General features: G+C 44.5%; 1 protein-coding gene across 1 annotated transcript in view; it reads left to right on the top strand.

Annotated features, from left to right (window-relative positions):
• The window catches only part of KIF3A (kinesin family member 3A), a 329541-nt gene that overhangs the window by 102039 nt on the left and 199766 nt on the right, over positions 1-27736 (top strand). Inside the window, exons 6-8 of the mRNA XM_085643646.1 lie at positions 7398-7537; positions 10471-10668; positions 17600-17774. Coding sequence (XP_085499772.1) covers positions 7398-7537; positions 10471-10668; positions 17600-17774 — 513 coding nt within the window. The remainder of the gene's footprint in view (positions 1-7397; positions 7538-10470; positions 10669-17599; positions 17775-27736) is intronic.

Here is a 27736-nt window from a genome sequence, read left to right as displayed (position 1 = left end):
TTGGGAGGATCTGCTGGAAGCAGCAAAAGGAAAGGTCACCAAATGGTTCTGGCATCTGGTCACACATGAGGTCACATTTCCGTGAGAGAGTGGGTTAAGTATTTCACAGCGTTTTACGCAGATTTAGTCCTTGAGGAGGTTAAAAACAGCATCATGTTCTCTCCTACCACCAATGGCATTGTAGGTGAGCCAGTGAAATTTACATTGGTAGAAACCCTAAATGCGATTCTTGCCCAAAAAGTGGGGAAAGCCCCCGGCCTCCCATTCTGAACCTCTGATTTGAGGACCCTACATAAACTTTCTGTCCAACTCCATAACTCCAGGCACCCCAATACCTAACTCTTGGAAAGGGGATCAAATCATACCTGTCTTTAACAAGCATTTTCAATGCAATAGGTCTCGTATCTACGCTAGTTTAAGCTATTGGCATTGTAAATGACAATGCCTTTTATTTAGGTTCTTCATGATAAAAACAGAGCAGTGACAGTCATCCGATTGAAGTCACCAACCCCTGAAGACAGTCTTAAGAAAAAATAAGTTCCTTACAGAAAATGTTACAAAACTTGTAGACATTAACCACGGTGTAATGGGGCTGTCAAGATGGGAGGAGGTCTACGTGGCTAGTGAAAAACTTTGTGAAGTAACACTAAGCACATCAGCAGAGATTATCAAGGGCCAAGTACTGAATCGTGTACCATTAAAGAGGCGAGTACGGGTCCTTCATGAAAAAAACAGAGCAGTGACAGTCATCCGATTGAAGTCGCCAACCCCTGAAGACAGTCTTAAAAAAATAAGTTCCCTACAGAAAATGTTAACAAAACTTGTAGACAATAACCATGGCATAAAATATAACTCGACCTGCAGGAATTAATCTGGAAAGACAAAAATACATATACTGAGTTTCGAAAATATATAAAAATATAGTTAAGGACCCTTATTCCAGACGCGTGTTGCTCACTGAGGAACTAGTAGCAACACTCACGTCCTCCTATCTCGCAGCAGGTTACCAACAGTCACAATCCCGCCACAGAGCACAGCCATCAATCTAAAACATTCACACCACAGTTAGGCATTTTCATGAAAAGCAGGATCTTCTGGGTTAAAATTAACTCTGGAAAAAGCGCTTGCAACAAATAATTACCTCCTTTGACAGCTGCTGTAATTAACGTTACTGTTTTTAAGCTCTTAATTCGTCATCCTGCGTCGGATTAAAAGGTGACCAAACCTGACTGGATTGAAGCTTCCTGATCAGAGATCACAGCAGCAGGAGCTTTCCACCACAAAGCCACCTAACCCCATTATTCGGCTGCTGATGGCGATCTGGGCTGAAACAGTGAAGGCCGGCAAATGTAAGAAAGGCACAGTTCCATACGAGCTGGTTTGAAGAAACTGTGTTTGCCACTTGTCTGTTCGGGCAAGTTTTGGCACTGAAAAAACGAGGGTGGGTGTGTTTTTATGACTGCCCACGCAGACGCGGATTTCAATGGAGACACTTGCTCCATCATCTCTAAGAAAGGAAAACATGGCACGGCCATTAAATAAGTTTACATTCACGGCCAGCATCCGCTTGCAGCACTCAAAAACGTTCCTCCTCCACCACGTTCGACTCAACCTAGGAGCACGTTCTGCGCAGAATTACCTTCGCCACATTGCCGGCTGCCTGGCGTGCCTTCATGCTTGGCAGAGTCATGCCAAGTCTTCCACCCACAGCCCGAGCCCTGCCATTTCGTTCGACTCTCCCGGGACTGCAGCGCACTTTGTGTGGTAGAAACCTCTTATGACGAAGAAGTAGGTCACAGGTTATGCGAGAGGGTTGAACTCAGCCGAAACCGCTCCCTGGAAATGGGCGGTGCGGCCCACGGACCCACCCTTAGCGCAAAGGAACCGTTTCAGGCTCCAGCCTCTCTGAAGGCAGGGTATAGCTATGAGCATGGAATGAATACGTCAGATGTGTCCGAAGCACGTTGCTGTTGTACTTCGCCTGTGGGAGTGTAAATAGGCATGAGTGATTAGGCCGGAGGGAAAGTGAAAGCGCGCCATGCGCGAGTTGTCCTGAAAACGCCGCGAGCCGTGGGACAGGAGATGTGCACGCCAATCTCCTGTCAATCTCCTGTCCCCATTTGGCACAGAAAACGGCAACAATAGATCTTGCCAAGGCGAGCAGCGCATGCGCTGCGTCGCTAGGCGAGACCTAAAAAGAGAGCAAATCGGGCTCCAGGTATTTATCGGTATATAAGCCTGATTGATAATGTTCAGAGGCTCTATGTCAAGCAACTCCTGACAAAACTATGGGAGTGGATACTGTCCAAAAACGTTTTGCCGCACTTCCAGGCAGGGTTTAAAGTCAAGATCAGTACGGTTGACCAGGCCTAACGGTTTCTGACCATAAAATAGAAAAAAGTGGACATAGATAGGGGTCGCTATTTGTCACATTTGTGGGTTTACGAGCTGCTTTTGACCTTCTTCCAAGGGTTACACTCTGGGAGGTCTTGGGGTCAATAGAGATCCTTGCTGGTTTACTGTCTATGATCCAGTAACTATATACATATAAGTTTTCTAGAGTCAGGTGGGGAAACTAGAGAGGACATCCCTATTAGAAGAGGTGTTCCCAGGGCTTTGTCCTGTCACCCACACTATTTATGTTATTTATTAACGGATGCATCACTTACCTTACCAATGATTCCTAAAGATCTATACAGATCGAAAAAAGCTCACTGACTTTAAAACATAGAGCTTGGTCTATCACTAGGTTCGTTAACAGGGTGTCTTCATATTCTATTTCACCGGCCCTGGAGATGTGCAAGGTACAAGCATGCGGGGTAGCTTTGTACGTGACGGATTAGTGGGTCTATTGCGACCTCAACTCCCTTGATGGAAGTGAAAACGTTGTCTTTATATTTGTGCTGGGGCTCTCTAATATTGCCCCATTACTTCCATTAAGGTTTGCTTAAAACTTTAGACAAATCTCAGATATAGCTAGTTTAAAATATATCTTATATTGGGTTAGGTTCTGGACGACAAAGGAACTGGCTCCATATAAAGATTGTTTTAGAGAGATATTGGCCCACGATTTGGCACACACAATCCCCAGGCTATATAAAAGCCTGGTTGACTGGGTTAGAGTTGAGCGAATATTGGTTGCATCCCACTACAATACCAGAATATGGCAGACAAATAGTAAAATCCTGCTATTGGAATGCTATCTTGTGTGCTCGATTATATGCTGTATCGTCAGGCAGTTTCACAGACTCTTATTTGTCTTTCGAATGTGCCTCAGAATTTGAAGATTTTATGGATTATATTAATTTCCCATCCACAAGAGCTCTGTTTATCAAATTTAGAATGGGAATTTTGCCCTTTCTTTCCTTTGAAAATGAAGAACACTAATTCTTATTTTTCTGCACTTCTGCAAAGCAGTGGTGCTTGTTGGATTGCTCCCCTATGCCTGCGTCCTGGGCTCGAAGACCGGCATAATGCCCTGAGAGTTTGTGAGTCAGATAACAGGAGTAGTATTGTTTACTCGATCTCCAATTACTTGTGCTCAATCTGGCATATTAGATTGAGGCTTGTTGGTAAACTAAAAAAGTATAAGGGCAATCTTTTACCTATTTTAGTGCTCTGTGCACTTTAACTCTAAAAGATAGTAAAGTGTTTTGTGTTACCCCTTATTTTGCCAAGCCTAAACCAACATCTTTCCGGATGGCATAGCGGCCATTTTGAGTCCATTCTAAGACTCTTGTCTTAGCACTAAAGTTTAACATATTTTATTCCTTTTTTCTGTCAATGAATGTATTATGGTTTTAAATTGTTCCAGCTTAACTTGTACTGTAATGAACTGTGTATTTTAAAGTAGTATACTTTAAGTAATTCTTTACATGTTTTTACTGTGTAATTCTATGGTTCTGTGAATTTTAATAAAGTTGTTTGATTGATTTATCTGTGTAATTTGCTTACTTAAAGTGGTTTACACCTAGCCCACTTCATCCATTGATCCTTTGTTGTGTCAGTCACAGTCTTCTCCTGCCCACTGCAGCATTCTGCACAGGGCAGTGGATAAATCAACTTCAGCCATTGGCTAGCTACACTGTGAGTGACTGCATTCTGTTTCACAAAGAACACGTCCACAAAATGTGTTCCCTTCAGTACCCAAGGACTTGTGTGGCAAAGTGTGCATTGTGAGGCTAAAAAATCTAATGTTAGTGTACGAAAACCTAAAGTGGATGTAAAGCCCACCCTGTTGCTTACCATTGGTTGGCTTTATTGTTACCCTTGTTTGGTTGCTTCTTATTCTATTGCTTCCCTTGTCCATCGAATATGTCACTCCCTTGTACCATCCTTTGCTTGGTTGACTTGCATTATTCCACTGCTCACTTTCATGGAACTGTTTTTTCCTTTCCTATCAGCAATTCTTGAGTGTGTATGTGATTTCTAGTTCTCTTTTGTATGCCCCTTCCCTCCAAAAACACCTGACCCCCTTTGATATTCTTTCTCTCTATCTCTGTCTCTATCTCTATATCTTTTGTAGTTCTCCCCACTCCAAGTTGCTCTTCTCATGCCACTTTACCCTGCCAGCCCTCCCCTGGCTTTATTTTTATTGTCTCAATTGCCCCCCCCCCCCCACCTACCTGCTTCTCCTTGCGGGCATTTATAGATTTTTCCCTTTTTTGGAATGTCATTTCTGCCGAGCTCTGTCCTCCAAAAAAGAGCTTTTGCATGCTTAACGTTTCTTTTTTTTTAACCAATCTAAGTGGCATCTACCAACAAAACAGAAGCCTGCCTTTTTCTGTAGGCATGCACATGCATGGTGTCCCATGCGCGTGCCTACAGAAAATGTTTCATAGCATTGGTGGATGGTAGGGGTGATGGGTGAGTCTGCAGACTATGTTGTGAAAGTTGAGGAAGATTCTAGATGAGGCTTGTCCTTTTGAATCTTCCTGATCACTCCTTCAATTAGGCCGACGATGGACTGGGTGTGGAAACCTTGCATCTGTTTGTACCTCTGTTGTTGTTGTGGGTGCTCCAGGACTGAAGAGGACATTTGAAAGAAGAACCACTGCTAATCGGTCCTACAGTTTTAGACCTTGGATCCTCTTTAAGGTCCTGTTTGACCAAGCGAGTTAGAGCTCTGCAGAGTACTCAAAGAACTGCTGTGCAACCAGGGTTGTGATTGTTTGGCGTCCAGTCTCCCAGAGGAACATCACCTGAAACCTGGCTTTCCTACTGGAAGAGTGATACATTTGTCAAGAGCACCTAGAAGCCCTTCTACCTGCTGAGAGAGGGAAGGAGACTGGTTGGCCCAGCATGTTGAGAGACTGTCCAGGAGGACCGAGGCTGAGCACGTCCCTGATGGCTGTGGGATGTCCACAAACTGAGGAGTACTTTAAAGTGTTCTAGTTAGGACTCTTGTGTCTGTAGGCCTCCAAGGTACCACTGCACTCTGCTCCTCAACAGCTTGTATAAGGGCTGCAACTGCGTGATGGCTGTTGGCCTGGACAAAGGCTGCAACTGCCTGGTCCAGGTGGGGTTGCACCTACTGTCAATCTAATATGGACTGCGACCTCCAAGACGACTGCTGATCAACCCTTGTACCTGCTACCGCCATGCCTGAACAAGCAAAAGCCGTTGCGATGCAACGTCTCTGACCAAAGCAGGTGCATGCACTGCTAGACCAGTCCCCATGCCTGGATTAGACACTCCAGTGGGCTTGTTGGCTCACTGTGACCCGTACGGCTATTTCAGAAGGCCGCCCCGATACTATGCAATGACTGAGGACTCTGAAGTGCACCCCATCCTGAGGAGGGGCGAAGCCAAGCTTAAACTTAGCTCATTGAGCTTTGGGCACATATAACCTTCAACTGAGCTTGATTCGCTCTTGTCCTGATTTCACAAAGATCAGGAAATCCAGAGTTGAGTGTATCCAACTGGGAGGACATATGCGGGAGCAGAGAAATGTAGCACCTTAAAGGGGATTTGACTCAGGAATACTGATTTGTGGGGGATTATTAAATTGTGCGGTGTTAGTAAAGTACTTTGTCTTATAATGCAAGCACTGTACTGGAGATTAAGATTATAGCGTCTGGTTGGGACATTTTTGAGTGCACCGTCACGCTATGTTCTTAAAGGGTTTCACTTGACCCAGTTTGCTGAGACTTAGTAGGATGGAGCCTGGGGCATCTGTGTCAAACAACGTAATCTCCCACAGTTGAGGTCCAGTAGTTCCTGCCTGGCCCTGCAGCCCCCAGAATCCCTTGAACAGTGTCATACAATTTCTTTCTTGGTTTAGAAAATAATTGGTTTGTGGAGATAAAATGACTTTGCTTGTAGCATTCATTTTAGCTCAGCACCACAACATCTCTTGCCTAATTAATCATGTAACGACTCCTTTCCTTTATTGAAAAGGAATGTGCACATAATGAATCCCTAGTGCACTTTTGCTTGCTGTGTTTAGAAATTTTTGGTTGTTTTAATAAATGCAAAAATAACAGTTGATGGACAGAATGCAGAACAATGTCATACATTCACCCCAGTACAGAGATCTGGGCCTAAATCCATCGTGCTTTTTACTCACCATGCCATTCCAGTTTGAACCCAGCCATATGCAAATCAGTCTTGACCATGTGCCTCATGGCAACAGTCCAGCCCGATCTGCCAAGGCAGGCCCTCCTGGACTGGAACCAAGCATCCTAGGACCTGTTTTGGGGTTTCACCCCTCTTCAGCCAGGATAGCTTGATTCCAAGTGGCATGGAGAGCACGGGACTCACATCTGAGCATACCCGTCCCACTCGGGGTGACAAATGCTAAAACAACAATTGATGGACAGAATGCAGAACCATGTCATACATTCACCCCAGTACAGAGATCTGGGCCTAAATCCATTGTTTTTTTGCTCACCATGCCATTCCAGTTTGACTGGGGGTGAATGTTTTGCCAATGTGCAACATTCCGTCCATCATCTTGTGTGTTTTGCTGTTTTAATAAATGTTCAGTTTTGAAGAAATACCACCTGGATTGCTGCAGAATTGCTTTACAGGTAGTAGATTCAAAATGTATATGTAACTATTTTGTAGCACAACCCCTAAGTCATTGTCTTTTATTCAAAGTCCCAAACAAAAAAAACCAAATCTTCACATGTATTGCACGTGGAATCTTCCCCAACTCGATTTCTACAAGTGCACAGTCCTTTGATGTGCTGTGTTTTATTCTGAAAAAACCTTAAATGTTCCTGTCCACCATAGTCCTCTTAGGTCAACATCTGTTCAATAACCCCACCAATGTTCAACACCACTGTCAAACTCTTATTTATTGAATATGACTGTCCCTTTATGGATTATGGTCTTTACTTGTTATTTTAACTTTAGATAAACCTGTATTCTCATCGCTTTTTTACCTTTTGAAGGTTCTGTTGGTGCCACCAACATGAATGAGCATAGCTCTCGTTCCCATGCGATCTTTACAATTACCATTGAATGCAGTGAGAAGGGGGTTGATGGAAACATTCATGTACGAATGGGCAAGCTGCACCTTGTAGATCTTGCGGTAAGTAATACATGGGTTTCGTATTCTGCATGTTGTGAATTTTTATTTGCGGTTTGCAGTAGAAATGAATACTTAAATAGGTTGAGTAACACAAAAAGAGACACAATTGTAGGAGATATAAAAACGTTGAATGAGTAGTGTAAAACGTGTATAAGGTAGGATTGGGGCAAGGGTTTAGGTTAAGAAGAAGGTTAGGGTTGGATTTGGATTATGTTTAGGGTTAAGGCTTGGGTAAGATGAGCTGTTTCACTGTGAGTGATGGCATTCTGCTCGTTCCCAAGAAGCACATTTACACACAAAGTAGTTCTCTTCAATGCTGGAAACTACTTTGGCAATGGGTGCCTTTTGAGACCAAACAAATATTTTTGCTTTTAGTTGATGTTGAGTGTTAATTTGCTTTGTGCTGGCAAGGGCCTGGCAGCTTCTCCATCCTTAAATAAAGTTTTACACTTATTATTATAAACCCGGAATGCTCGCAACCCGCACCAGCCCTATTGGCTTATCCAATCCTTGTTTATTTATTCTCTTCCTTCATTTGCAAGTGACCACATTTATCCGATTACTAGAAATCTGTTCAAGTTGAATAACTTTGTTAGTTTGAAAACTGGATAATCTTATGTGAATAGTTGTTAATTTGTAAATCTGTTTTGTAAAATACAGTTGTATTACAACACTTGTAAAAATTACAAGCACCTCTTGTGAGACTTTCTTGGACCAAAATAAACAGAGGAGATAATATAAAAATCGTTGGTTTCAAAATTGATTGTTAGGGAACAATATTGTGATTTCTGATTATGGAAATCTAAACAAATAATTTAGAAAACTACTCAAAACATTTGAATAATTTCCTTTCTTAGTGCGTATCAGAATTCTGAATTCAGATTTGCTTGACATATATTACAGAAAAGTATAAGTCCTGAGCCATAAAGTTGCTTAATCCACATTGGCTGAAATACAGAATGTACACTTTCCTTACTAATGTAACAGTTATACTTCTGTTAAGGAGACTGAGGAGAGACAGTCATGCTTTATCTCAGCTCAAATTACTGTTAGCTTCACAGCATGCAACTAAATCTCAGATTAGAGCAAAATGGGTCTTCATGGTGTAGCCATCTGTAAACAATCAAGCCTGTAGTCTGTAGAGCTTGCTTGATACCAGCATCACAGTCTTCTTTCTTTGCTGCTAATCATATTACAAGTAGCGTTTCTTCTTTTGGTTTGTACATTTTAACTGAGAATTCATTTTTGCAATGAATGACTGTTTATCAGTTGCATTGTACAAAGTAGTCTTGCGGTGTTTGGAACTTATTGGGTTTAAGGAACCTTTGGTATGAGGCCTGTCTACTGTCTCTCCTTCCTGCAACAAAGTGGGAATCAGTATTGCCTCATCTGACACCCACTTGTGAGAGGAAAAAGTGACTTGTGATGTCTGAGACACTTATCTCAGACAGCAGAGCCTGACTAGCCCAGGAGGAACTGGAGATGGTGCATGGCATTTCAATATCCAGGCTTGCATTTGTTGCCTGTAGTCCTGATTGTGAATTGTAATTGGGATAGTTTCAGTATTTACAAATGGCAGAAGCAAACTAGGCTTTTTCAGATTTATTAATTAAGATTATGTAAATTAATAGAGCCACTCAGTGGAAAAGATAGTAAGCAAATGTAACTTGAACAAATGCCCAAATTTGCAGCAACAATTCAGCCAGCCTGATGCATAGAAGTGAATTCAACGCATAATTAAGAATTCACTAGATAGCCTATTATATTTTCGACCCAATAACCAAATGTTGGTCATTTATTTGAAAATTAATACTAAGCCCTATCGTTTTTAATTTGATTAACACACAAATGTAATAAAACTAAACCTCCTCAATGACGCTTTTATTTCTCTTGCATGTGCCAGTAGTTCTTGTGTAATAAAAAGAACAGCCAGCACCTGTTTTTATAAAGCACACTTTATTTTTTATATATTTAGCTTGAAATGTATGAATGAAAAATTATTTGTCTTAGGCTGCATATCAACATTTGTATGAGTACCCATTTGAAGAAAAGCTCCGGTTGCACTGTGAGACACACATAAGATTATGGATTATTGGCTGAAATACCTCTGATTGTCTCGTGCTATACAGTCTACATTGCTTTATTATCCTTCTTAAATTTGTCTCAAATGAATAACTGCTAAAAGTTGTAAGGTTCTTAATGTTTCTCATCATGTATTTTTGGACTGCAGGTAGCTATTGTTTGTTGCAGATGCCATGCTGAAATTTACTATGAAAAGAGCAACTGAGTACAGTAATCTAAACGTCAAAATAGATTGCTGATACACTTTTGTTTATCTATTAATAATCTAATATTTTCAGTAAGCCCATAATGACCAGCAGTGTGATAGCCTTAGTAAGGCTGCATAGGTTAGTGAGTTAGTTGGATTTTAGGACTGGTTTCTTAAAAGTGATTTTCCAGGAATATTTAGTTTTTGTACTCACACGGTGCCTGACCTGATATTAAAAGGATCCATGGTATGTAATCTAACTTGACCCCTGCGCATTTATGGTATATTTCCATATGGTGAACTACAGTTTCACGAGACTCATATCATGTTATATTGGCTGTACAAAATAAGAACGCCCTGAAGAGGGTCACAGTGGTGAATGAAACGTGGTGCCTGTGTTGTTTTGCTGTAACACTTGGATCTACATGTTTCATGTGCATGCACAATATAGAAGATATGGAACATTTTACATTTTAATTTGGACTCTTTCACATTATTATTTACTGTTGGTGCACCACTATATGTATTTTTCCATTAATATTATTAAATGTTATTACTGTGCCATTAGCTCTCTTTTGGTTTCTTGATGTTTTTGATGATTTGTTAAGAAATGTATATTTAGTCTGTGTAATTGTTTCCTCTTTATGGCACCACTTTGTTTTAGGGTTCAGAAAGACAAGGAAAGACTGGTGCAACTGGGCAACGTCTGAAAGAAGCAACCAAAATTAATCTTTCTCTTTCGACTCTTGGTAATGTCATTTCTGCCTTGGTGGATGGAAAGAGTACCCATGTACCATATCGTAATTCTAAACTGACTCGGCTGCTTCAGGATTCCTTGGGTGGCAATTCCAAGACCATGATGGTAAGAATTTGAAATACTGCTCATTATATTTCTATTGATGTGTTGTCATAGATTTGTTAGAGGCTTAACTGATAAAAGTTGCTGCTAGCGATGTTGAACTGTAATTCAGTCCAAAGCTTTCCTAACCTTCTGTATTTTATTTTACCATTCTCTGCATTTGATTTAAACAAGGTATGTTTTTCTCTATTAGCATTTGTGACTAAGCCACACAGTTAGTATTTCATTTCATTGTGCACTATTGCCCATGCATTCAATGTATTGATGCCTTTTTATTTACTTAGTCACTACTTAAATTCTTATGGTCGCCTCTGTTTCAGAATGAACGCAATATGGTTCGATTGCAATAGTGTTTTGATGTCTTGGTTTACTTAGTCAACACTAAAATTCATATAGTTGCCTCTGTGTTTCAGAATGAGCACTATATGGTTCGATACCAATAGTCCCAGTTTTACAAATAGGTGTTTTAGTGTTTCTGAATGTGAATTTTTGCAGAAGGTTGCAGTGTATTGTAAAATGATGTGTATATACATTAAGTCAAGAGTTTGTTTATAAATGAGATTATGATTTGTCTTACCGGTTTTGTTTTAAAATGGTTTATTGTCTCTACTGAAGGGGGTTTGATACACAAAATCAAAAATGATAATGGAACTTAATTCATTTTAAGACACAACTCTTTGTTCTACCACTTGTTCCACGACAAGATTACCAACATTTGCAGAAACTTCAAACCCCAGTCCAAGGCCACCCACTTCTTCAAGCAACACAACGACCCCGCTACCACCTCAGACATCTGACTAACCGAATGAAGCCAGCTCGCCCCTTGGTCAACTCAGGGGCTCCAACAGACCCATGCCCTCACCACATCTTCAGACTAGGCGAAGCCAGAATTAGCCACGTACTCACCACCTTGTTTAACATCTCAATTGCCATGGCCACCTTCCCCGAGAACCGAAAACACACAGAAGTCAACGCCCTACTAAAGAAACCATTGGTGTACCCCAGCAAACTCTAAAACTAGCGGCTGATCTCCATGCTCCTGTTCTGTGTCAAAGTATTAGAAAAAGCCATCAAACAACAACTCTCCTCACAGCTGGAACAGACCCCACTCCTCTCAATCTGGATTCCGCAGCAACCAAAGCACCAAGACAGCCCTCATAGCGGCAACCGACGACATCCGAGCCCTACCCGTCCAAGGAGAGCTAGCGTCTCTGATACTCCTAGACCTCTTTGCAGCCTTCCATGTGGTATCCCACCACACACTCATCGCAAGGCTGCACAACCTAGCCATCCAAGGAGACTCTCTGAGATGGATTGCCCTTTGGCTCACCGGAAATGCGCAAAAAGTCTGCCTTACCCCCTTCACCTATGAACCTAAGGAAATCATAGGGTGAGTACCCCAAGGATCCTCGATCAGCCCCACGTTCTTCAGCCCTTGTATGGCACCTAAGGCCAGCATCTTAAAAATACACTGACTCAACATCATATCCTACGCTGATGACACACAACTCAACCTCTCCCTCTTCAAAGACACCACCAAGACCAGCTTCCACAACTACATGACCGACGTTGCCAACTGGATGAAGGACTTGTGCCTGATGCTCAACATGGGTGAGACAGAGGAACTGATCTTATGAACACAAGCTCCTCATAGGGCACATCCTGGTGGCCCTCGGTATTCGGACTTACTTATACCCCCACTGACCACTGCTGGAACCTAGGCATCATTCTGGACAACCAGCTAAACATGAAGACTCAGGTCAACTCTGTCTCCTCCTCCTGCTTCTTCATCCTCCGCATGCTTCGTAAGATAGTCACATGACTACCCCAAAACTCAAAACACACCACCAAGGCCCTCATCTCCAGCTGACTGGACTACGGCAACACTTTACGCACGGATTGCACCTCCCCTCCAACGACGACAACAGACCGTACACAAAGCTGCAGCCACACTTGTCCTGGATCTCTCTAGACACACCCACATCACCCCCCCTACCTCTGGGAACACCACTGGCTCCCTCTTCAGAAAAGATGGCAGTTCAAGCTCCTGACCCACGTATACAAGGCCCTACAAAATTGTGGACCTACCTACTTAAACCACCACCTGAACTTCTATCAGTCCACCAGATACCTCTGCTTCCCTTTCTCTGACCCTCACCCCCCGCATCCGACGTAGCAGATGTGGAGGTGTATCCTTCTACCTAGCAGGGAAGACATGAAACAAGCTACCCTCTCATCTCTGGACCTCCCCATCTCTTCCAGAGTTCCAAAACTCTCTGAAAACTTGGCTATTCGCTAATCAACTGGACCCTGCCCGCACGTGGATACCATCACGGGTGACAAGAAGCACTCTATAAATCTACTGATTGTTTGACCAAACAGGATTGAGCCTAGTAACTTGATTGTTATAGTTATCTAGTTAATCTGATTCTTCACGTAGAATTATCCCCAGGCGTGAGACTGGATCCGGAAACTTTTTGCCACACCATCCCTGCGCGCTGGGGGCGGGGCGACATCACGCGACTCTGCCCAGGCGTTGTCCGCGTATGTGACGTCAGCGAGGTCACATAAGCCCGCCCCGGCACGCCCACGTTAGTTCTTTTCCTTTTTTGCGTGCAACGCGGATCCGATCCTTGCTACGGGCCTGTTGGGTCCCTGTTTTCTTCCATTTTTTTAGTGGAACAGTGTGCGAATGCCTTTGGGCTTTAAGACTTGCACGTCTTGTGGGCATCTTATGTCGGCGACGGACCCTCACCTCATTTGTATGTGGTATCTGGGTGAAGGATCACAGCACCACAGACTGTACGCAGTGCCAACAGTTGAAGCCGATGTCGTGGCGGGAGCGCCGGATGAAACTACTCTCGACGCGTCTCTCCAGGTCGACGTCCTCCCCTCGGTCTGCTTCGACAGACGGCTTCAGACTCGCCCGTGGTCGTCGTCTTCGCCTTTCTCCGATGTCACATGAGTGTCGCTCCCCGGTGGGTAAGTGTCGCAGTTTGACCCCGGGGGCTGGTTTCCGGCCACCCGGAGCCGTGTACTCTCTGCGGGTGATGCGGCCCCGTGTGTCGTCCTATCCACCGTTTCCCGGTGTTGGAGCGTCAAGAGAGTCCAAATGGAAACCTACGCGGTGGATTTGCAGGCCTCGCTGGCGTCTCCTCCTCCTTCCACTCCTGGGGCGTTGGCGGATCCCTCGCTCTGCGCAGGATCCTCTGCAGCGCCGCCGGCGGCGCTGACGGGTTCGGATCAAGGCTTGGGGGATGTGGTGCTGTTGGTGTGTGGCGCCTTTGGGGCACCTCCTTCAGGCCTCGCCGCAAACTCCCGCGGGGGTCTCTGTGGTGTCGCGGGAGATCTCCAGGGCTCGGGTCGCATCCCCGAGCCCCTCTCGGTCCTTTGACAGGGTGGTCCTGTCAAAGGCCGAGGTGATGCCGCTATGGCTCCGGCAGAGGCTGGACCGTGCAGAGCCACGGAGGTCGGTGGACCCTCCTCGTCCCTCTCTGGGCCCCTCTCGTCCCTCTCCGGGCCCCTCTCGTCCCTCCACGCAGGTGGCTGCCTCATCGGAGGGCGAGTCGGAGGTTGAATCGTCCCTGGCACCGCCGCATGGGTTGCATAGCGATCTTCACCTCATTCTGGGCCGCGGCTGTCAGAGGGTTCGTGCCACTCCCCAGGCCCGTCTCGATCCCCCGCGCAGGTGGCTGCCTCGGCGGGGGTCGGGTCGGCGTCACTCCGGCGCCGTCCCGGGGCCGGTGCGGCTCCAGCTGTACTCCGGTCCCCGGTGCGGGGTGCCTTGGAGGTCCCTTGTCCGGCGACGCCGGCTGGTGCTGACGTCCTGCCTCAGGCAGCGGATTCTACGGCTCCGTGCAGGGGTCGTACCGCAGATTCGTTTTCAGACGCTCCTTCTCTGGAGGCATGCATATTGGTGTCGTCCTCCCCAGAGACTGGTCGCCGTGTGGTGTCTTTTTCACCGGCGTCGAAGGGCGGCTCCCTGCCCGTCCTGGGGCAGAGGTGTTCGTCGGAAGAGCGGCAGGTCCCTCATTCTTCGGCTCCTTCTGACTTCCAGGTCTGGCCCTTGCCCGCCCCGCTTGGCCTCGGGGACGTCCGCCTTAGTTTGCAGCCGTCGCCCACGGAGGAGCTGATTTCTCCACCGCGGGGCCCTACGGAGGCGGGTGCGGCCTTCGCTCACGCGGTGTCCACGGCTGCGGGCATCCTACGCATGGGTGATCCGGTGGCTCACTTTCCGGCGGACCATCTATTAGAGGTCCTCCAACAGGGCTCTGGTGGGAGGGAAATCTTACTTCCCTTTGAAGGTTCGCTCCTTTCTTCCCTGACGGGGGCTTGGAAGCGTCCTGCTTCAGGGGAGCCGGTGCCACTGCATCTTCTGCACCGGCACCTCCCGGCGCCGCGTGACCCAGTGTGTCTTTCCCTTCACCCCTCAGCCGTCAGCCCCCTTTTGCGGACTGCTTTTCCCTCCCTCCCGAGAGGCCCGCTGGCTGGACTCTTGGGGACGCAACATGTTCGCCTCGACCAGGGCTGCCCTGCGGGCCCTTAACACCTTGTGTGTGCTGGCTAGGGCCTCCTCCTGTTTGTGGGACTCGGCGGAGTCTCTGGGATCTGCAGCGTCTCAGGAGTCTGGCCTGGTGGACTTGCGTTGGATGGCCGGGAGCTTGCGGCGTTTATTCTCCGCTCCGCTCTGGACATCTCGGAGGTGCTGGGCCGGACCATGGCTTCCTCTGTCACTCTCCGTCGCCATGCTTGGCTTCGGGACGGAGTATTCCCTAAGAATATTCGGGAGCGTCTTATCGACCTTCCGTTTGATGGCAGCCCCGGCCGACACCACCATCCAAAGGCTCTTTACAGGGCTCCGTCCTTCTCCTCCTCCTTATCCTCCTCCTCCGTCCCCTCCTCAGTGACTTCTGAGTTGGGTTGATTCTGGGCCTTAGTAGGCCGGCTGTTCTGACTGTGCAGTGTGTTTTCTATCCGTTTACGTCCTTTCTTGGGACTTTGGCATTGTTGGCTGCTGGACGGCCCTTGTGTTGATTGTGTGTGGTTCTGCAGGAGTTGTTGCACAGACTTGGCCCTGAGATTGGGCCTTCTGCTTTGCGTGGGCTGCTTGTCAAGCCTTCAGCCGGGGCCTTTTTATCCCCGTGGCTCTTTTGTTTTTTCCTCTGCTGCGGAAGTTCTTCCACAGAGGGTTCCCATATCTTGTGACTTAACGTACCCTATGTGGGGTAGTGATAGCTGTCATATGGCTTGTGTCTGCTAGAGGGTTCTGGTTGCCTTCGGGTGCCTGTTCTCCATGGCATTTAGGTAGGTTGCTTTTGCTTCCTGAGGTCGTGTGCGCGGCCACTTGTAGTGGTGGCCCGTGCATCTCCTCCTCTCCCTGCTCCTGTCCTGAGGTCTGGGATGACCCTGTGTCTCCCTTGCCGAGCGTCGCCTACTCGGCCTTCCTGGGGCCTCGGTCTGTTCTTCTTGCTTCTGGCTTTGACTGCCGGCGCTGTCCTGGCTGGCAGGCTGCTCTCCATCTGGAATGGGTTTGCCTTCTTTTCCCTAGTTTCCTTGGGTCCTCTAGGCTGCTTCTTCTTATTCTTCCGCATTTCCTGTCTTGGCATTGGGCGTAAGCTATGTTGCCTTGTGGGGGAAGTGGGGTGCTTCGGCCTCTCAGTCCTTGCCCCTGGTTCCTCTGCTGTGAGTGTATGAGCCTCTTCAGCCTTCATTCCCTCCTACATCCCCTTGGGGTCGTGCTTGTGGGGGTTCCCTTGGCCTAGCAGGGGCGAGGTTCTACCTGGTCCACAGCTGTGGTCCCCTGTGGGGCTCTCTGTTCTGCATTGGCTGATGGGGTCCTTTCGCAGACCCTCCATCCCAGGGGGTATTGCTAGGGTATCTATTCTACATGAAGGAATCTGCGGCTAGTAGTCTCTCAGATGTACGAGTTACTTACCTTCGGTAACGATGTATCTGGTAGAGACGATTCTAGCCGCAGATTCCTTCACGGCCCGCCCTTCCTCCCCTATTCTGCGAGGACCCTTGGTTTGGTCTTCGGTACTCGCCTCCTGGTGGGGGTCTGTGTCTCCTGTGAGTGCCTTCCTTGTTCTTGACGGGTGGCTCCGTCTGGGGGTGGTTCATTCCTCCTTGGTCCTTTGGAGGATGGGGTTCCAGTGCTCCGGTGCCCTGCTGCTCTGACTACTCCAGGTTTGGGGGGGGGGGGATTGCTTTCTATCGCTGTCCTCCCTTCCCTCCCTTCCTTCCATTGCTATCCTCAGATTAAGGGTCATCTGGCCTTGCCTTGTCCCTTGTGGGTGGTTGCCCTCTAGGTTGGGGTGGCTTGGAGGTTTGTTGTCCCTGTCTGTCTTGGGACTGGTCCCATTCCTTGCTCAGGATGAGGGGGGTGGGCTTCCTACATGTGCCATGACTTTTACACCTGTTCTTGCCTCCGGGGTGCAGGGATGGGAGGTTGTCTATGTGTGGGCAGGGTGACTGCGCAGGTTTCTGCTTGTTCTCCTTCTTTCCCTACCCTTGGGTTCTGCGGTGTTGGCACGACCCTGGTGGTGTTGTTAGTCACCGTTTCTTTCCAATTTTTTTTTCTGCTCTTCGCACACTGTTTCTTATCTGGTGGTTCCGCGTTGTGGTGCGCAAAAGTTCTCTGAAGAAAACTGAGGTGGGCGTGCCGTGGTGGGTCTTATGTGACCTCACTTGATGTCGCCCTGTCCCCGGCGCGCAGGGACGCTGTGACAAAAAGTTTACGGATCCAGTCTCATGCCTGGGGATAATTTTACGTGAAGGAATCTGCGGCTAGAAACGTCTCTACCAGATACATCGTTACCGAGGGTAAGTAACTCGTACAACTGTTCACTTCTCTTTACTTATGAACTTTTTGTGAAACTTTTTTTGGACCGTTCTAATGTATATAATCATATGCCATCATTGTGTTTGTGTGTAGTGTGCAAACATTGGACCTGCAGACTATAATTATGATGAAACAATCAGCACGTTACGATATGCCAACCGCGCCAAAAATATTAAGAATAAGGCCAGGATTAATGAAGATCCAAAGGATGCTCTGTTGCGGCAGTTTCAGAAGGAAATTGAAGACCTCAAAAGAAAACTTGAAGACGGTAACTAAACCATTCTTTAAAGAGACTACTCATTATCAAAGTTCAAATTATTGTGTATATATATATTTCTTATAGCATAACCTCTACCATCATCGCTATTATTTAAGTGTAAAATATCAGTTTTGTCCCCTCTCTTGAAGACATAGCACTTTAAATCCTGGTTTGATATTGCATACTTCTATACTTGCACAACAGATGCTTTTTCATATATACATATATTAAAGTTTAAATTCTTTAAATGAAAGGGAAGTAAGTAAATAGTATGTGTCTTTTTGTTAGCTTTAATGAAAATAGCAGTGATGGAGGCATTTAAAAACCAGCATTGTCAATGTTAACAGGTCTTGCTAGCATTGACCAGGTTGAAGACAGTTCCTTCAACCTTTGGCGAGATTAGACCCTCAATAAGTTGTGATGCATGCACTCTGTCACTCATACATTTATTCATCGACCTACAGACTCATTCCTGCATTCATCCACTTACATGTACACAATAAAACAGACCCACAAACTCAACAAGCTTAGCGAAGATAAATGACAATAATAAAAGTAAAAAAAGAAGGAAAGAAATGAATGGGAACCTATAGGACTGGTCTCCAGCTCAGACTCTGAAGTGCACTAATTTTTAGGTGGATCTGCATGTGTGATCTGATAAACCTGCTGTTACTCACAGGTCAGTCGAGCTAGTGACTGGAATGGACGAACCCCCATGCAGTATGCGGTCATATAGAGAATGTCAATGTAAATGACATCTGAACAGACATAAGAGGGCTGACTGAAAGAAACGTGTTGTATATAGAGTTTTATGTTGTTTTGTTACTAGGGCATGCAGACAACTATACCTGCCAGACCCTGCTAAAAGTGTCTAGTAAGGATTATTTCCGTGCATATTTTCTACCACCAAGATTTGTCAAAGGCAGTAACAAACACAAAAATCCTTTCTTAATATAACCTTTAAAGTTCCAAGCAACAAAATGCCTTTTCACATTCATTAACGAACTATAATACCAATCCAGCCTAAGAGGCTTGTTGGTTTATGTAGGAACCTGAATTACTGATTGGGGCGGATTGGAATCCACCACAAGACCTAAGGCAACAAACTTGATAAGGTGAAACAGTTTTGGTTATTTAACCCTTGGCTCGATCCCCTTGTAACTATGGCACAGAGCATGCAAGCTTAACTTGGGAAAATGTGTAACATATTTAGCAATAACAAAACTGTTTTATCAATACACCACACAATAAAAATACCAATACTGACTGGAATGGAAAAAATAAAAAAAATGTCATTGTTAAAATGACACGAAAAGAAAAATCCAATAAGGGGAACCAGAGAGAAGACTTTTTAAAGATTTAAGACACAAAGTGCCTACAAAAATGAAGCGCCAATCAATAATTGCTGTTCGCTATTGACGGGGACCTAGCTGCGATTTCTGTCCAACTGCGATGGAGCCAGTGTTGGATAGACCAAGGGGGTTCGTCCTGCTCAAAGATTTTACCTTCTAAATTAGTCTTTGAAACAAGAAGTTGTAATCCTCCAGCAGGGCAATGTTACAGGTTTTTATCCTCCAAAGTACTCTTGAAGCCAGATAGCAGCCAGACAAGGTCCCGCCAAAGTTATTGGTTTTGGCAGGAATGTCTAAGAGCGGAAGAAATTACTTGGCTCGCATAGTCCTCTTGTCAGGTGGGTACTTTCGTACTTTTGCCTGATCAACATTTCCACCTTCGGACTCAGTCATTTTATAGAACTCAAAAAATCCTCCAGCGGGGCAAGTCTATCGCTTTAAAATCAGACACCTTTGCCTCGTTGTTCCCGAGGTCTTCGAAGTAGAAATGTTTCTAAGTTTCAACTTTTCACAGTTTGTGGAACAGCTCCTCTCATTTAGTTCTAAGGCTACCATGACTTCTGGGACAGCAGTTAATCCTGGGTATAAGTGTGAGCAGGGACAGCCCTTTAGGCCTCCACACAGGTCCTAACCAGCAGGTCCAATCCTCTTTTGTTTTTACGCAGGTCCATAGAGTATTCTGATGAGCTGTGGATGATGGGCCAGCTTTGTAGGTTTCACTCACCATTTGGTGGTGGTGATTCCTGGACACACCATAGCCAATTATAAAGTTCCCAGGAATAACCCTTCCCACATATGCTGCTCATCCTGTTTGCCTCACTGCAAACTATCCCACAGGGCACTATTTTGAGGCAAGTCCAACATGGCAGAATCTTTCTGCCTCTGAAGGGAGCTTGTGCGCCAGATAGGGATGTATTTAGAGAAATGAGCAATGCCCTCCTCTTCAGATACACCAGACTGGTTTGGGGCTGGCTCTTCTCCCACTGTGCTGGTGTCAAACTGGCCAAAGAGGTCCTATAGAGCAAAGGCTTTTCTTTTCCCGGTCGCTTTACACTGAACTATGAATGGGTGGGCCAGAACCTTGTCCCTTTCGTGTTAATAAAGTTCCTGGGTCTTCCCCAGCTGTCTTTCCTGAGTGGATATCCGCCACATGCCTCCCATCCATTTTATGCCTGTGAAAAGGCCTTGCCATTGTTTCTGCTCTAATCGCAGTTTTTACAACTCTTTAAGGGGAATCACTGGCTGGGCCATCTGCAAGCAGGCTAATGTTGATTAGCCTGTTGAAATCTCAGACCGGTAAAGTCTAACTTTTTAAAAATCACTTTTCCTAAATGGTTATTAAAACTCTAACTTCATTGTTGAATTTTTTGCTTAATTATTCCAGCAGATTGTCCTAAACCAAAGATAACAGGGCTATTATTTTAGTCTGAAATCTAGTTTTTCTCATAGGAGAGCTAGAAACCTTTACAATGAAAATAGTCTTCAGGGGGATAGGCCCTATTAGTATGTGTCAGTGTTACATAATTGCATGTATCACCTTTTAAATAATAGGCACACTACCTAGTGGGTTACAGAGCCTACTTGGAGATTACTTTTTGTTGTAGGTAAAAGTATGTTTTTTCCTGTCAGAAAAGTGTTATTTTTACAGGTTTGCTTGCAGGTGTGAAAGCTGCAGGATCTGCAACACAGGCAGGGCTAAAGTGAGGTTTCCTTTGCCAACCTAGTGGATGGCACAGCATGTGCTGCAGTGTACAGGTGACTTAATATTTTCAAGATATTTGTATATTTGTGGCCTTACTCTACGGTAAATATGCCAACACAGCAGTGCCCCAGTGTGCAGAGTCCAAAAAAGAGGGATACCAATCATAAAAATAATGGGGAGTGACTATGCAAAAAGAAGCGCTTTCTCATAGTTTAAAACATGATTTTCACAATAAAAAAAGTCTGTCCTACAGTCATTAAAAAATAAAAAAATCTATAATAAATAGATTGAACGCATAGCATCTTGCATTACTTTCCCTGAAGAACCAATCACTCCTATACCCTGTATAATTGGCTCATTACCAGAACCAACTCTGGCTTACTGTGTTGAGCATAATCTTTCCGACAAAGTAACCATCCAGTGTTCTTACTAAATTAATGGTTGTAAAACAATATACAACCCCTCTGAAGAGAGTCCAACAAGGATTCTTGTCGTGAAAATCTTCTCTCCCCCAGGGTAATGCAGAGCAGTAACCCTCACCAGACCCATTGCCTGTTCTAGTAATATGGAAGAATCCAAGTAACACTGTATCGGTCTTTAAAACAATGTAAAGATAATCCATCCTTAGAGGTAAAATTACTTTAACATAGGCCTTTCACAATAAACAAGACAAACCTACTGCTTTTGCCATACATTTTCATATATAACAGAATAGATCTATAGATTCCCAGTAAACCAATCAGACTTACAGCCTTTATCATTGTATAGTCACCCAAACCAAAGCCTATTGTATTAAGCATTAGATTTCCCATAAGGCGACCAACAGGCGTAAAGTTCTAAAATTACAAGCATTTACAAAAATGACATATGACAAAAATATACAACCCCTCCCAAGAGTGCCTCACAAAGGTTATCATAGTACACATCTCCTATCCTGAGGGTTTGCCAAAGGGGGTACCTAACACAGAACCCTTGACTAGTCTTGTAATGTGTTGAGATTCCATGAAACAAAATGCCTGGCTATAAGCTTTAACATAGTGTAATGACAATCCACCTTGTAAGGCCTATTGACATTACAATATGCTTCTTAAAATAAATAAATTAGGCTTCCTGCCTTTGCATAACTATTCATAACAAAGAGCTCAGACTTGGAGCTCTGATCAGTAGCTTGTCATCAAAGCCAATCTCAGGCCTGCTGTAATATGCATGAGCTTTCCTCAAGGCTAAATGTTTAATGCACCTACTCGTTTTCAAGCGGACGCACACAACTTCAGCACAGTCTAAATCTGTAGTTCAGACCCCAACATTTGGGCAGAGCCAATCCACCTATTTCAGTAGTGTTTTAAAGCTCTTTTTCTGTTGGGCATATAAAATCTATTAACCGCTGTAATTTTATTACTGAAAGCCATCCTGGCAGTTACTAATGTGTGTGTATATATCTTGCAATCAATATTGCATGACCGATGCACTCTGAAAACGTACAGCTGTTATACTGCATTCTCTATAAAGGAAAAACATATAATTAGTTTCTGACATATTATGGGCATGGCAGCATATATCAAATTTTGTTTTTTCAATTATTCTGTAATTGTATAGGAAATGCTCAAGCATCTAGCAATTTGTACTCTTCCAAGCCAAAGTGAATTAATTTAAAATCTGCGATGCAACAGTTGTATAGGTGATGCCAGATGCATTTTATTCAACCCCATGGAACTAGATATACCATAGGCATTAAATTCCCACTTCTTGAAATTGTTTAATGTATCAACCATTGATATGGCCTAGGTTAATCACTGGGTGCAAGCCTAGACAATTCTATTTCACCAGAATAAGTTGCTCACAAAGCCTAGAGAATGTACGGATGATCTTTCCATAGTATCCTTTTAATTTGTGCTCTGCAGGTCCACCTATCTGCTCCAGGATCCCACTGAACTCCACCCTGTGCCATTCGTAATACCATCATGATTGTTTAAACTCATGTGTCAGTTATGCAGACATAGCACCCCTCATTCACTTTTCAGGTCTGTTGGATGTGAATGTGACTTTATTCCAGCCTTGGGTTCTGCCTCTGTGGACTTTTGTCTGGAAGAAAAGGTTAGAAGTTTATTGATCTAGTCAGAATTGGAAGTACCCTCTTCTTTGAGATGCACTCTAGCAGAGTGTGAATATAGACCCAGGGAGCAGCTGTGCTGAAAACCTAAATGAAAAGTCTTTAATGGTATTCTGAGCCTTGACAAGGGCACTGTAGGTCCACAACCTGCCCACTGCACTGGACCAGCTCTTTAGTATGCACGGTAATTGAGTTTGGGATCCATTTTAATGAGTAGACCAACCCCCCATGCCACTCTGTCCAGAAGGCACATTTAGACTTGCAAAGAAGCCACGGAATTCACAAGCTCCCTGTCATCTTCCATCAACTCAGATCTTAGCTAAGATGCTCGAAAGATCTAGAATCGTGTCTTGGCATTATATTCATACCCAATCATTCACTTTCATTGGCCCCCTAAAGTACTTAAAGACGACGGACAACATGCAAGAATTCACTTCTGACTCTTCTCTTGTCCATCTGGCCAGGTCCATTAAGCCTTCACACTCCACCTCCTAGCCTCTTTATCTAAAGGCTTTTCCAACTTACTTGGCATTTAATCTGCTATCCTGGAGTTGAGGTTCAGAGGTGAATATATCCTCCTATTGAAACATCTCATCTTCCACCTCACCTTCCTTTGTGCCATCATTCTGATGTGGAAGAAAGGAGTCGACCCGATTTTGGTCATCTCTGAGCCTGCTTAGTGCTCCAGGAATTTCAGCGAATCTTATGCATGGGAGCAGGACGCCTCCATCCATTAATAGACCCCTTGGCCCCCCTTTATTGTATTCAGAGTGGGTCTTTTCACTATCCCCTCAATATAATTGTGGGGTTGGACTGAAATCAGCAATGTTTGCCCTCTCAGCCCGAGAACTGCCCTCTGCCAGAGATGCAGACATAATTCTTTGCAAGTTCACACATTTTTAGGTCGAGCAATAGCGATGACCTGTTGTATCTCTCTGTGGGGCTTTGTGTCGGAACTGGTAAAATTCCGTTGTGTTCCTCAGGAGCAGTACCCTCGAGAAGCCCACCAACCAGCAGCCTTGACTCAAGCTTAACTGCACTGAGTATCAAAGTGGCTAGTCAGGGGGGGAAGGGAATTAGGTTGGGTACTGCGGCGAGGGAGACCTGGAATGAGACGTTGTCCTTGATTAACTTTCCTTTCGTGCTTCGTAAACTCTTTGACTATATTTAACATGGGTTAAGCAATGACAACATACCTGTGAAAGAAAAGCAGGTTATGCATAGAACAGTTGTTGTGTACGTCGTTTCAGGCTTCACTGACAATTTATGTTCCTATAATTCTCAAGGATACAATGTTATGGCTAAACAACCATGTTTCAAAACGAAGCACACATTCATATAAAGAGCCACCTGGCTTTTAGACACAATATTTGTGTAATGATGTGCCTTAACCACTGTTAAATATCACATCACAGTGGTACTTCCAACAACCTTTTTGCAATACACAACACGTTACATATGCTAATGAGGAAGATTAATATTCAGACGCCCAAGGGAGCGCTTCAGCGCTATGTATCAGAGTTCAATATATGCAAATGTCCAGGAAGAGCTTCAGCGCGATGTGACACAATGCCAAAGTCATCAGGTATGCAAATGACCCCAAGAGCGCTTCAGCGAGATGTGCCCAAATGCAAGAGTCAGCAATATGTTAATGTCCAAAGAGCTCTTTAGCGCGATGTGCCAAGTTGCCAAAATCACCAAACATGTAAATGACCAAGGATCGCTTCAATGCAAAGTACAAAAATGCCAAAATCATCAAACATGTAAAACGGTGCCAACATTACCAAACATGTAAATGACTAAAGAGCGCTTCAGCGCGATGTACAACAGTGCCAAAATTACCAAACATGTAAATGCTCAAAAGCACTTCAGCGCGATATGCAACTTTCTTTCAGAATGCAAAATAACAAAAACAGCACGAAGTTCCTTTCACGATGCTGTTGGTTAAGAAAGGAACGATCCTACCTGATTGTAACTGAGAGAGGATCTACAACCTGGGAAATGAAAACAGAAGTCTTCTTGCTGCAACCGGAATCTTCTTTCAGCAACTGGAGAACAGGAGCAGCTGCTGCTCAAGCTCAGGGTTCTCAATAACCAGCAATGAGAACAGGGTGTGGCCCCTATTTAAAGGGCTCAGGAAGAAGCTTCTAGAACAGGGTTTGGTCCCTATTAGCTTCCTGATTCCAGCTCACAGGTAAACTACTGGAGCTGAGAAGGGACAAAAGGCCTTGATAACTTCATAGTCTGCAACAAGCAGTGGTACAGACAAGTGGCAAAGTCACAACAAGAATTGGCAAAATTCAATAGAAAACAGTAAACCGATAACATCATAGTCTGCAACAAGCATTGGCACGGACAAGTGACAAAGTAACAACAAGCATTGGCAAAGACAATAGAAAACAGTAAACGGGTGCCAGACAAGGTGCACCAGGAATCTGACATGGCAGAATCATGACACTTTGACAAACTCACCCATTGCCATTGGTTGTTATCTGCAGAATTCAGAAATGCAGACTTCTTATTGGTCCATTTCTGACAAAGTCCCTCCTTTGTTTGTTTAGTTGTCATACCGGCGATTTCACTCTGGAACATTTTAGTTGGCCATCCCACATTACAGTGTGTGATAGCCTCTCTTCCGTCCTCCCACATGGTTATACGTTGCTTTTTTTTGTAATTTTAAATAGTGCAAAGTCGTCAGCTCTGGCCGTCTCACATCCACTTTTAAAAATCCTGTGGTACTTGTCACACGTCAAGTCCGATCCTTACTTATGTTAAATATGTTTGTGAACATTTTTTATCAGTGTTGTTGCTTGGGTAGAACTTTTTTGTCCCTTTTTTCCAGGGATCATATTTTTTGGTCATGTTTTCAAAGGACTTTGTGCTCATATTTTTCATACCCAGCAGAACAGTGAGCTGGGACAGAGCAGTTCGTACTACTATAATTATTGAGTGTGAAGTGTGGAATGGGCAGTTCACCCCGTTTGCCCGGCTATAATAAGTCCGGGGAGCTGAGTCCGGGAGTCAGACTTGATTTTAAAAGTGAGATGACAACTCCTAGCAGAAGCTTCAAAAGACATGTGTAGGTGACTGGGGGAGCTGGCTTCATGTAAGTAGCGAAGGTTGATGGTGAATTGCTAAGGGCTGCAAACTCATTTGCTCTTTTGCAAGTTATAGTTTGCACTTGCCCTCCGCTCCATGGATTACTTGACTACAAGATAGCTGATGCACAATAGACCACAATCGCTACTTTAGAGACTCCTGTGCTATCATGTTCCTCTGGGATAAGCCCTCTGAAGGGTGTCTCCACTACCAGTGAACATGGAGCTCCAATTTCTCTGGTCTGTTCACATATCTTTTAAGTGTCCTTACTGACATTTGTACTAATGCTCGTGTACCGGTGAGAGAGTACAACAGCATCATATCTTCACTAGTGGTTGCTGTGCCTATCTCCCTGCAAGTCCATCCATATTTTACCCGACATTTCCCACATGTCATTTGCACCCGACTTGTACATTGGGCAGAAGGTCGCTGGGCATTGGAAAGCATGTCCTGCCACATGCATGCTTGTCATGAGACCCCTTGATTGCACCACTGGTCATAGTGGATTGGTGCTTCCTTTCTGCTCTGCCCCAATTCTTTTTGTCATGATCGTCTGCTTTGTCCATCTTGACAAATTCATGCCGAAAGGCTAAGCAAACTGATTCACTTCTGCAACCTGTTATTCCCTCCTACAGACACAACATGGTACCCAAACAAGGCAGTGCTTCTGAAATAGGCAAGAATTCTGGTATTTTCAACCTAACCCCACCTTCTTGTTGCACTTATGACATATGCATGGTCGAGATGCTGTTCCATAAATAATATTGCGCAGGGAACATGGCTTTTAGAGTTTCACATTGCAACATAGGATAGCATTTTGAAACTGACGGCTCCGGAAAGCAATTCTCTCCTTAAAGATACATGCAGGGCACAAGTCGTAATCAAAATAGTTTTGTGACTAATATTATATGTAAATCACAACGAGAGCACACATAGTGACATCACAAGAAGTGAAATTAAAGGTTTAAGGGCCTATTTTACAAAAACTACACATAATGACAAAAGAATGTGAAAAGAATATTTATGGTTTTACTTTTTATACATCACTTTTGTTTGTTCTCTATATCAGTTTGTAACAAAGCACCAGAATGGATTAATGTTAAAATATTTTGAACAGACATATGGAACTTGAAAATTACATGTTAAAACTGCTTTTAGTGAATAATTAAAATGTGCTGTTAATTTGTTTTTTGTTCCTTCTGGTGGTCTTCATCCAGCTTCGCATTTGCAATTCATTAAGCTATAGAAGGCTTAATTTTGTCAAGTTCTCAGTTCCGCAGATGAGAGATTAAAAGATAATATCTCCTGGGATATTCCCACCAACAAAGGGGATGCTACCAGTGGGATATGGTTTACAAACTTTCTGAGGTCAGTGTTTTTCAAAAGATCTTGGATACCCTTCTTCAACCTTGGTTCACCAATTCCAAAATCTGCTGCTTCACCTGTTACATTACTCCACTGCAAACAAAAAAACAAAAATATTTACAATGCCAATAGCTCTAACTTTAACAAATGTGAGACCGATTGCATTGCAAATGCCTGTTACTATTGTTGTGCTGAAGGAAAAGGTGCTGGGAGCCAAATATTGGCAAGAAACCTTGTTGAGAAAGCCCCCCTTGTCTAGGCTGCTTCCTACGCAGCCTGTCTGGTGCCCTTAGAATCAAGGTTTGTTGCGCACGCACTACAACTGGAGAGTGGAATCTCCACC

The sequence above is a fragment of the Triturus cristatus genome, chromosome 3_1 (assembly GCF_964204655.1).
Source record: "Triturus cristatus chromosome 3_1, aTriCri1.1, whole genome shotgun sequence".
Classification (NCBI taxonomy): Eukaryota; Metazoa; Chordata; class Amphibia; order Caudata; family Salamandridae; genus Triturus; species Triturus cristatus.
Note: the sequence above shows the minus strand (reverse complement) of the source record. Positions and strands in the feature narration are given on the sequence as shown.